The sequence below is a fragment of the Cetorhinus maximus genome, chromosome 20 (genome assembly GCF_964194155.1).
Source record: "Cetorhinus maximus chromosome 20, sCetMax3.hap1.1, whole genome shotgun sequence".
Taxonomy (NCBI): domain Eukaryota; kingdom Metazoa; phylum Chordata; class Chondrichthyes; order Lamniformes; family Cetorhinidae; genus Cetorhinus; species Cetorhinus maximus.
Window position 1 is genome coordinate 62,960,406 of NC_135898.1, and position 12,244 is coordinate 62,972,649.

At 39.7% G+C, this 12,244-nt stretch overlaps 1 protein-coding gene across 2 annotated transcripts in view; it reads left to right on the top strand.

The window, feature by feature from the left end:
- The first annotated feature begins 2,384 nt into the window (after nucleotides 1-2,384).
- lhpp (phospholysine phosphohistidine inorganic pyrophosphate phosphatase) overlaps nucleotides 2,385-12,244 on the top strand; it is a 157,505-nt gene continuing 147,645 nt past the window's right edge. Inside the window, exon 1 of one of the 2 annotated variants that reach the window (XM_078564853.1) lies at nucleotides 2,385-2,565. In XM_078564853.1, the coding sequence (XP_078420979.1) occupies nucleotides 2,417-2,565 (149 nt within the window). In that variant the 5' untranslated portion in view covers nucleotides 2,385-2,416. The remainder of the gene's footprint in view (nucleotides 2,566-12,244) is intronic. The other variant, XM_078564854.1, reaches the window with a different exon arrangement.

A 12,244-nucleotide genomic window follows, 5' to 3' on the forward strand; every position in this document is an offset into this window, starting at 1 on the left:
CAAGATAGTTATACAAAAAAAAATCTTGCAGCAACATATAAGCACTTTTTTCATGAGATTTGAATGGGATTAGGGCTGTGGATGTTCTTGAATCTGATGTCCGCTCGCCCAGTTGGTTCTAACCTTTGTACGTTGACAAGATCTGGGACCGGTTTGTTGGTGCTCTGCAGCAACAAGGCCAGCACTGTATTTAATGGAATATATTTCAATAAGTGAACCTCACCCATCAGGACATATTCATAACATTAAGACAATGATGAACTGTTAGTTCACATTGGTTAAACTGCACGGTGAATTGATTCAAAAATAACGTACAGGTCAATAATGGTGCTGTGGCCGAGATTGTTTCATTCTGTATGCTAATAGAAACAGTACTAGGATCTTCTGATGCCCACTTATCCGAGATTCAGTAAAAAGGCTCCCCTACCCTTCTTTATATATGTTTCTAAATCCTGTGCTAAGATGTCCATCTGTGCAATGTTGGCCATTTAAGGTCGAGGTATCCCATTATTATGGACGACATATTTTACCGGATAAATATTATAATTGAAAGCTGTGTTGTCTATTTTGTTAGCTTTGTGGGTTTAGTTCAAATTTTGAAGCATTTATGCACAAGCTAGATGTGCCTTTACGCCACCATTCTATTGGCACCGTTCTATTCACTGTTCCTTAAATGTTCATGCTCGACCTAACTTTAACAAGCGTTACCCACCTTGACGGGCTGGCAAAAGAAATAATGCGTCATGAATAAATGACTGCATTGTACGTAATGCAAGGATATTTGTTTATAGTTTTAGTTGCAACTCCCATTCAGAACTGCAGTCATGTAAAAAAGTTATACTGCACAAATCGCTTTTAATATGGATAATAAATATTGTGGCTCTTCCGAACAACCAGAATGGGTCATCGAGCGATGGTGTTATTTTAGTGAGTTCCGCCTAAGGTCAACTAAGGTAATATCAAGTATTTATAAAACCATTTCCTTACTACCCCATTATATTATAGATCATACTTTTTAGTTACTGACCTGATTACTTTTAGTGTGCTGCAACGATGCCATTGAAGTTCTCAAATGGTTAATTTTTAAAGTTATTTTCCACAGACTTGTTGTGAAATGTCCTGCTTTTTGGCAGTTTTAAGTGGCTTTGCCAGGGCAAAGGATTAGAATTCAATGTGAGTGCTGTCTTTAAATTGCTTTGACGCCAGGTGGGATTCAGACCTGACCTGTCCTTATGGCAGCTGATGGCTTGAAACAAGCTGGAATCAATATTCACAGCGGGTGTCCTCTGCTGATAAGACTGTCCAAGACAATGTTCACTATCAAAGTAGACAGCTGAGATATTACACTATTAGTAATGTTGTTTTAAATAACTTTCTCAATCTCTTATTCTAGTTAATGAGTTTTACAGCATAGATACTATCTGCAAGAAGATAGAACCATTGCAAACCAGTAGTACGCAAAACACTGTTGGAAATTATATTCAGATTTTCAAAGAAATTGGTCGGAAAGAGAGAAGACACAAACCAGCACAGAGACAACACAGCGAGAAAGGGTCATACCCTATAATTTATTCGCCGATCCCAGAGAAAAATCGTTACTTACTATATAGATAGGTAAGAAGCGTTATCTTGGTAATTACCATAAAGAGTGATTAATTACGTATTCATGGGGACATTAATTAAAGTCTGTTCTCTTCTATCTTGACAGACGTCTTGTGTAATATATGGCCTGTCTACTATTTTCTTTATCATAACTTATGGTACATAATTTACATGTTTCCTTATAATACAAATATTACGCCCTCGCCCAGTGCCACTTGAATTGAGGGTACTAACATTTGTGCTCTGCATGTTTGCCAAAGGAATATAATAAATAGGTTATTGCATTGTCATTTCATTGATTGAAATGTTATACATTTGTTATTCAGTGTCTGTTTAAAGTTTTGAAGTATATATACATGATCTTTCTTAAGGCACCTTGTAGCAACAATGTAACCGTTAAACGGCACTAAAGATACATTTAACACTGAAATATACATCTCTGTCAAAACTATTATGAATTACTCAGATTAATTTCATACATCAGCAATATGAATGCTGTACGCCTAATTGAATGTGTGAAATAGTATATAATTCAGGTTTTCTTGCTAAGTTCTGTAATCGTGTGCAGAAAATATATCTGTGATATTATTACTATTAGCATACAGCGCACATTCCTATCTTATATTACACAGCCCAGCACCATGGAGCGGTCAGGGCATAGCACGGGATTGGACATTGAGCAGAGTTAAGCTTGTGCACCAATTATTGTCTTGGGCTTTGGGAGGTAGCACTAGCGCACGGGGCACTGGTATCTGTAGTCCATTTCCTCTGAGCTTGTATAACTAGCAGCAGTTAACAGACTGCATCTCCCAAAATGCAGCGTGTTTTAATTTCCATGATGGCCGAATGGTGTAAGCCTGCAGGAAGAGTGAGAGGGGTGCTGTTAGATATTAGTGGGGTTCTGTATGACAGTGGGGAAGGAGGAGGGGTTCCTATCCCCGGCTCGACGGAAGCGGTGAAAAGGTGAGTGTCAAAGCTGCATTAGAAGTCTGTTTGCTCAGCAGGGGAGAAAATCTCCCTGGCACTTTGTGACAGATGTTAGGTGACACAGCTTTGGTTCTTTGTCAGATAAACATTGGTCTGGGGGAGTTATTGGATATGCTGCCAACCCTCTTGGGATGGAATGGGTTGGCAAGCTGCCTCCAACTCTTTAGTGGTTTGTGAGTGCACCATAAATACTGGGTTTGACAGTGCAGTACCTCCCCTTTCTGGCTGAAACACTCAAGGTGTTTCTCTAAACTCCAAAAAAAACTTTTAAAAAAACATGTAACCTGGTCAAATCCCAACAAGAGAGCTACAATTCAGTGAGTTTCACATTGGGGGATTTAAAGGGACCTCCATCATTTCAGAAAACTAATTTATGTGACCTAGAAAGCATTAGTGAGGGAAAAGTTGGACAGGAATCCAAATCCGGGTTGTTATGCAGTTGGTCCTGGAGAGTGAGTTAGGACAGGATCCAGTTGGCCTATGATGACCTCGTTCCTGTCCACAATCACCAGCATCTCTCCCCCCCCACCATCAGTGCAATACCAACATTCACTTTTAAAGTTTGAACATTCACTTTTAAAGTTTGTGAGATTAAAGACAGTTATACAGAATTAAATGTTCAGAATTCTGCCTTCAAGTTCTAAACTATAAATCTGTTTCTGTGAGGCTGCCTGTGTTTATTTTTCGTAGAACACCATGCTGCAGGAGTAACATTAATTGAAGACAAAAGGCAGTTCTAATACATATAAAATTCCATGTTGATTAATGTTTCTATTTGATATTTCCCATGGGTAGCTTCAAAGCATCAAATATTACAGAGGAAACATGGAAACGTACAGAAGGGTAAGGAAGGGCCATCAAGCCTGCCCCATCCAATGCAGTGCAGCAAAACACACCACTAACCCTTCTTCTCACAATGTAATTTACTGGAGAAGGATAAAAAAGTGGAAAATCCTGAATTAAATCCAGAAAACCCTCAAACATCTGTCCTATTCCCTAAGGTAAAATGCTGGGAGAGCGAGGTTCCTTTAAATCACAACTAGTAGGAACTTGCTCTCAATAACTGGAAATATCTTCTTCATTCATGAACCCATTTCATTCCTTCTAATAGGCTCCACTATATCCTTATCCATAAGTATTCAGGTAGTCTGTTCTGGAGAGAAATATTCTGGGAATAAGTATTCTCTGACATCTGACTTAAGGCTTTGCCTACATGCTTTACATGCATGTCCTCTGGTTATAATTAAGAACTCAGTTATCTAAAGTAGAACAATTCAATAAAGGATAGAACTGGAACCTATTCTTTACACACTTGCAGAGAAAGGGAATTAATGTCCACCACCTGAATACAATTAAACAATTAATATACAATTAACAAACTCCTGGGTGAGCTATCATTCTGGTTCCCTTCCTTTGCATCCTCTTCAGAGCCTCAATATCTTCATCATGTGCAGGGACTGAAACTGCACATTCCCAAATCTGAATTATATAATATATTCATATATAGTCTAAGTCTAGCTTGGACTCTAGCTCCTCAAACTCCATCAGCAGAACATCATGCCTTGTCCTAACTGTGTTATTGGTTCCTAGGTGGACCAGAACAACTGGATCCTCCCCCTCCAGGTTTCTTTCCAGTCACAAGGAGATATCCTTAATCCTGGCACTGGGCAGATAACACAACCTTCGTAACTCATAGTCACAGCTGCAGGGGACTGTATCTATACCCCTGGACTATACTGTCCCCTATCATTACCACATTCCTTTTCGCTCTGCCATCCCCTTTGAATGGCCATGAAAACTTGGTAAGTTTGCTCATCCACCCCTCAGACTTTGCCATTATTCACAGTGGCAACAAGATCCTCACATCTCTTGAATAAGGGCAAAGGCTGAGGCTGCTCCAGCAGTGCACATGGAGTTTCCTTACCTATCTAATTTGTAGTCACACTCCCCTGTTCCTTACCATTAACCAGATATGTACCACTTACTAACCTTAGAGGTGTGACTGCCTCCTGAATCAGTGTTTAGGTAACACTCCTCCTCCCCTGTTGTCCCGCAATGTTTGCACCTTGGACTTCAGCTTAACAACTCTAATCTGATATTCCTCAAGATGCAGACACTTACTGCAGATGTGGTCGTGTAGGATCACAGTGCTCTATACCAACTCCTACATGTTGCAGTTGTAGCACACCACCTGCGCTGCTGATCTGATATAACCTTGTTTCATTTCATTAATTAATTAGTCTATATAGTTAATCAACTTAGCTTATAGTTTTAATTAACTACTTGATATTAATTGTTTCTGCCTATAGCTTACACTAAGTATTTACTGCAACACGAACCACTACAAGTATTCGAGGCAACAAATAGCACCTCCTTTCACCTCTGCACTAAATTCCCAACTTTTACACTCTGGCAATGTTCTGTGTCACTCTGCATTAATAACCAGCATAAAACTGTAATGAATCATAGAAGCCGTTTATCCAACAGTAATAGCACCTGTCAGGAGAAGGGTCATTGCTGAAGTTGCTTCAGGATGCAATAAAACGCTTAATATACTGTTGAATGTTCATATTGAACATTGAAACAGTTTCTTAGTTCCTGTATATAAATGCCTGTAGTCCAGTGTGAGTGGTTTTGAAAATCTTTCTGATGCGCTTTACATCTTGTGTTTATTGAACTTCAACTTTTATATTTTCTAATGTTGTAATAAAAATAATGAAAACTATTATTTAATGGTAACAATTAACAAGTGGATATATTATGTCCGTATGGCTTCTTCTACAGAAAATCACTGTTGCCCATGAGGTACCAGCCTTGGCTCAGCTGGTAGCACTCTCATCTCTGGTCAGAAGGTCATTAATTCAAGTCCCACTCCAGAAACTTGAGCACAAAATCAAGGCTGATACTCCAGTGTAATACTGAGGGAGTGCTGAACTGTCAGTGACGTCATCTGGTTGTGACATTAAACCACCTCTCAGGTGGATGAAAAAGGCCCCATTGCAGCACGATATTTTAGAGAAGAGCAGGGGACTTTTCCCTGATGTTCAGGTCAATAATATCCCTTAACCAAAATTCATTTTAGGATAAAAATTCCATCATTGTCACATTGTTGTTTGTGGGACCTTGATGTTGTGCAGATTGGTGTTTCATACGTTGCAACTGTGACTACATTTCACTGACTGTAAAGTGTTTGGGTCATCCTGTGGTCATGAAAGGCACTATTGAAATACAAGTATAGATATAGAAATTACAAAGACGCTAAATTACAGGAAAAACTTCAATTTTTCCATCGTTGCAACATTCCAGTACTTAGTATGTTACAGTGGAAGGCTAGAGCTGATTATAGGATTAATCACAGCCTTCTGCTTTAATTAGCTTTAATCACCCCCTTTTCTACCTTCTACACAACTACACCCCCCCCCCTCCCCCCCAACCACCTCTCCACCCCTTCCACTGCCCCCAGCATAAAGTGTATTGGACTTTCCATTATAACCAATACTAATTGAAATTGTTTTCATGTGAATTATGAGTATGCAGCATAAGAAAGTATGTTATTTTTTTGTCTGCTAAGCTCTTAAGCATTGGTCATTTACTACATGTTCCACTTCTCAGTTAACAAGTTGGACTATAATTAATATTGTGTGGTCAAAATTGAAGAAATGTACCTTTAGAATATTTCCTTAAACATAATCTTGTAATCTTGCTAAATTTTGGCTTTAGGGTAGAATTGATACTATAACCCTCAAAAGGTTAGTTATTAGTAATGTGAAATTGCTCCAGTAAATTGCCAGAGTTGTTAAACTGCTGGAGAATGTGATTTGTGCTCCCTTTTTGTATTTTAGATCTGTGAAATATCTTAGGGTCCATTGAGGCTTAATTTCTCCAAACGCGCTACTCATTTCTTTCATCCAGTTCAAAAATATGTATAGCACCAGGATATGTTTTAGTTCTGCTATCAGCGGTTGGCCTTTTACATTTAAATCGATATACTGAAAATGAGCGTGAAAAATACAGAATAAGTTGGGTTTTTACTTCCATTTGGAAATATCTTCTGAACTTTCCCATGCCTCTTCCTGACTTCAACTATTTTGAATCTGACAGGATTAAAAGCTGCTCAAAAGTTGTATAACATGTGATGTATTGGGCTAGAATATTCTGAAAGAATTTACCAAAAGCATTGGAAATACAAAGGCAAAATCCAGTTTATCACCTACAAAAGGAAAATCAGCCAGGGTTCCTGAATCTGATCAGATCTGGTGGCCTTTTGTGGAATGCAAATAATTGAAAATATGTGATGTGTTATGCAATGGAATAGCTCCCTAGCAGATAGTATGGAGGCTCATGTATCAAAAATAATAGATGGGATGAAAAGTTTCTTTGAAGCATACCTCACCAACAGGAAAGCAGGAGTAAGGGGCTCATCATCCTGTAACACAAACCTGGGCTTAAACTCAGATCACAGATGAAAGTATGTTCTGTAAACTACATGTACAGGAGGTACTTCTGGACTACTGCTATTTGCATATCAGTTTAGCATAGTCAAAGAAGATGTTGGAGAAGATATATGACTGGAGGGACCTAAGGGTGGTGTGAGGTCATGGAGGGAGTTAAAAATGGGGACTCGCATTTTAAATTAAATATGTTGGATGTCAGGGAGACAACACAGATCAGTTGCAGATGAGGATGGAGATCTTGATGTGATACAGGGTATGGGAACCGAACTTTGGATACATTGGAGTCTATGATGGGTGGTAGATGAGAGGACATTGGAAAAATCAAGTCCAGGGACGACATAAACATGAATAAGAATTTCAGTAATGAAAGGGCTGAGGGTTGGGGCAGAGGTTGGCAATGATACTGAAGTGGAAAATGATCTCAGTGATGAATAGGATGTGATTTTTGAAGCTTGGCTGTGGGTTGGACAAGATGCCAAAGTTTTGAAAAGTTTGTTTCGCCCTGAGCGAGTGACAGTGGAGCTAAGTTTGTAATGGCCATAAACAATTGCATTAGTTCTCAATTGGAGGAAATATCGATGCATCTATAACTTGATATTTGATGGGCAGACTGACAACAGTCTCAGTGTTGAAGGTGGTGAGGGGCAGGGTTGGGCATTGCAAGTGTGCACATGAAACCTGACTTCATGACTGTAGGTGAAGTCAGCAAGCAGCAACATGTAGGTGAGGAAGTGAAAGGTCTAAGAATAGAACCTTGAGAAATTCTAGCGATTACATCAAGAAGTCAGACAATTGCTGGAGATAGGCCGACTGTGTTACCAAGATGGAGTGGAACAAGTAAAGACAGCTCAATGGAGCTGGTCAATGAAAGAAAATCATTGGAAATCATTAGAGTGGACCATTGTACCGAATGCAGTGATTGAAGTGCAGAAGTCAAGGACAAAGAGGGATGACACACCATAATCACAATTACACAGGATGCCATTTATGAATTTAGTTAGGGAAGTCTTGGTTATGCAGGTAGGGCAGAAGCTGGACTGAAGGGATTCAGATGGAGTTCTAGGAACAGCCATGTGAGGACCTATTGAGAGAGGAAAGAGATTGGAAATGAGACAGTAATTGGCAAGGATAGGTAGATTGACACTTTTTTTTGAGTGGGGCAGGTGTGATGATAGTGGTTTTAGCAGGGAGTATGAACATATCTGAGCAACATGAACTATTGATATTAGCTAGGATGGGGGCCAGGAGGGCTCATTGAGGAGAAATGAGAGGCGGTCAAGAAAGTGGAACGTTGGTTTTAGGGAGATAAGTTTGGCAAGGACATGGGGTGTTGGGGGTTAGGGGAGGGGAGAGGGGGGTTGGAAACAAGGAAGGTAAACTGTTTAAAATATTGTGGAATTGGGACTAGAATGGTTAGGAGACTAGGAAAAGGTGGGGTTGCAAGACAGGAAGAGATGATGACTGCATAGGCAGCTACATGGATGATAATCAGTTATGAAGATGAAGATGTCTGTGCTCCTTGCACTTACTGTTAGAGATGAGGTTGGGGTGAGCAGAAAGGTTTCAGGAGGCAATTAGCTGTGGAAAAATGGATCTTTGCCTTCACGAATGATCTTGAAATAAATTGTAGTAGAGAAGAGCAATGGATGGTAATGGTCAATATAGTAGAGCCAACCCTGGTAGTAAATGACTGGATTGCCTTTGCGAAAATTGAGATTTTTATAATACCAATGAAACCTGAATTTAGTACTCAACTGTATTCATTTGAATATCCAGTTGTACAGAAACTCAAGAGTATTGGAGCATTGTGGATATGAAGGGCATGAAATGAGATGACCACACAAAGAAACTCTAACTGGAACAGTGATCAAAATCTGTGAGAAGGGGAAAACTCTTTTGAACTCAGTCACATTAACACATCTCAATAACTGAAAGTGCCTGTGTCCTGTACAATATCCCAAGTGATACAATATTGTAGCATTTATCATTAGTAGGAAGTAAGCTCCACTCTACATCTGCAAACACTAGATAAATAAATAAAAATTGAAAATTCAGAACATTTTCTTCTAGTTTAATGTTGACAAAACCCAAGCTTTTATTTTGGGTGCCTCCCAACACCTCTTGTCTTAGCTCCATAAACCTTCCTGACTGCTGCTGCAAGCTGAGTTATAAAGTGTGGAACCTTGACCAGTACCTGTTTGGACCCCAGCTCTGTTTCCTCCTCCTTTTACACCACGCACCACCCCCCCGCATTACCCTCATCTGCTCCAGTACTTCTGATGCTTTTTTCCACCTCTGCATCATTATATGGCTATGTTCCTAACCTCCTCCTCTCACTCAAATCCTATTCTATGGATTTATTGCCTCAAAGTCCAACTTCCAACACGCTCAAAACCGGGAACTTTACCCCCACATGCTCAACTCGATGCAGCAAACATCTTCACTCACACTCACTGTTGACACTTCTTTTGCCTTCATCCTTTGACAAGCCCCCCATGCTCCATTGAGCAGGCTTTAGAGTTTTCATTGTCACTTTCAAATCCTGGCATTGGTCATATCTTCCTGCTTTACATTGCTGTGCACACAATCCTTGCTGTTTGCCATTGGTAGCTACTCATTCATCTATGACATTCCTGTCCTCTGCAACTTTTTGACCAGTTCCCTCTGTCTTTCCTCTTCCCTAATTTCCAAAAACCCTTTTCTTTAGTCCTTTAGACCTTTAGTCTTCTACCCCAGCCATTCCAATTTTTTCCTTTTTGCTCAGCATTCACTATTTTGTGCTCTTAATATAAAGCTGTTTCACATGGCTTCCTGCAAATAAGGTGCCCTGTATAAATATTGTTTGTGTTGTGCTTCTGCTACTACATAAATACTTAAATTCTCTGTAATGATACTTCCATGATTTCTGAACTCACAGTTAACTGAAGAATATTAAGTGGTTGTAATCTCTTTAGAGTAAATCTACAGGGAAACAGCACAAGGAGCCATTCAGCCCATGTTTTAAAATAAAATAAAATAAAAACGATGTCAGTTTTTTACATAGAAACATAGAAAATAGGGGCAGGAGTAGGTAATTTAGCTCTTCGAGCCTGCTCTGCCGAAAAATATGATCATGGCTGATCCTCTATCTCAATGCTAGAGCAATCCTGAACTAATCCTTGCTTTTGTCCCATAGCTATGTATCTTCTACTACTACAAATATTTATTTTATTTTCTTACTAAGATGCATTGGGCACTGCCTCAACCACACGCCATATATAATGTAGTCTGCAGTTGAAAGTTTGTAACTCAGCGTAACTAACAATAGCACCACCTTCAGTTTAGCAATTGGAAGCAAACATTTTCCATTAACAGCAGGATGCTGCTGTAGTAGGCCATTGCTTTGTGGAAGGTGAGCTGTCTGAAGCCCCTATTCAGTCATAGCTCTGTTTACCAGTACTTTCCATTTGTATCCTGATAGCCTGCCCACTGAGAGTGATTCCATATGAAAAGCAAAGAAATCTTGGAGTTTTACAACATCCTGTTTTTGGTTTGGTGGTAGTGCATCTGTTAGCAGAACTTTAAACAAGGAACATGGGATATTAACAAAAGATCAGCAAGGACTATCCACAAGAAGGCAGTAGGAGCAGCTGGCCAATATACGGCCAGACAAAACCCTGCAGAGCTGTAATAGTGCCGAGATCACAGGAAAACCAGCAAGGGGCTTGTTGGTTACACAAATACACCCATAAAGCAATCTACCACCAGGGAGCCCCACATTTGTTAATGATCTGCCAATCCTGGTAAGAAAAGATGAGTGAATCTGCCTTGGCTCTGCTTAACCCAAGTTGACCCCAACCTACAGAATTCAAACCACATCACATCCCTGAGTTCCAAACCCCAAGTTACACAAGAGGAAGGTTGCAACAAATCTTATGTTTTTTCTTCCTGACAGTTGGAGGAAGAACATATCTGCAATTTTTCACTATTTACCTGGGAAAATCATTGATTTCGTGAAGGCAAGCAGTTCTGTGATATCGGTGTCAAAATTTCAAATAGCAGATGTTCTTAGAAGTTGTTTAGGATTTAAACTATACATCCTAAAAGATAATCTTAAATGGAAGGCCAGATGGAACAATTTAATGGAATTGAATAGGTTTCAGTCAAATCCAGCTTTCCTAGAATGAAGAGGTTGCATCTGTTTACCAGAATTAGCACACTCCTAAATGAATGTATTTCTTGCAGAAAGTCTTGATGTTTTGATACATGTGTACAGCAGTGATTTAACACACTCCCTTCCCTCTAATTGTGATTTCAGGTGGCACTGCCACTCATGCCCCATTTCTGTGACTAATCAAACTTAAAGTTGGATGTTTTAAAACTTATATTGACCAATTACACCCCTTTGAAGGTCTACGAGATGTTTCTGCTACATTAAAGGCACTATATAAATGCAAATTCAGTGCAAAAGGAATTTTTTAAAAAATATACATGTTAGTCTATTTTTCTGTTCACTCTGTCTTGAAATGCACCAAAGGAGTTATCATTGCATAGGCAGTGGTTCCTCTGTGTACAGTGGTCACTATTCATTGTGAGAATTGATGAGCTAATAGGCGACTGAATATGGCAACATCAAAGCTGACCTCGATTCTGTATCTGCCTGTTTGGGGCGGGGGGGTGCGGGGGGAGGTGTCTGTGTCTCCGTATGTCTGTGTGTGTATCCAACACGTAAATGTTATCAAATAGTCTCTGTGACTCTATGACTGTCTTCAGTAGGTAGAGAGTAACAGCTGCCAGAATGTAATTCTTTTGATTTTCATTACTGCACTGCTCATTTTCTGGAATTGTTCTACAAATATGTTTAAACTTTTTATATCTTGGAGTACTGTACTGCATATGGTTGGTAGAGTATAAACTTATAACTTTTTTTTATTCTTGGGGACCCATATGAGATTATACCACCCGCACAGCTCGCCATTGCTTTTCTGCACTGTTAGCCAGGTGAAACTAGATTGTTTGTTTTGATATTCATTCATGGGATGTGGGCATCACTGGCTGGGCCAGCATTTATTGCCAATCCCTAACTGCCCTGGAGAAGGTGGTAGTAAGCTGCTTCTTGAACAGCTGCAGTCCATGTGATGTAGGTACACCCACAGGGCTGTTGGGTGGGAGTTCCAGGATTTTGACCCAGCAACAGTGAAGGAACGGTGCTATATTTCCAA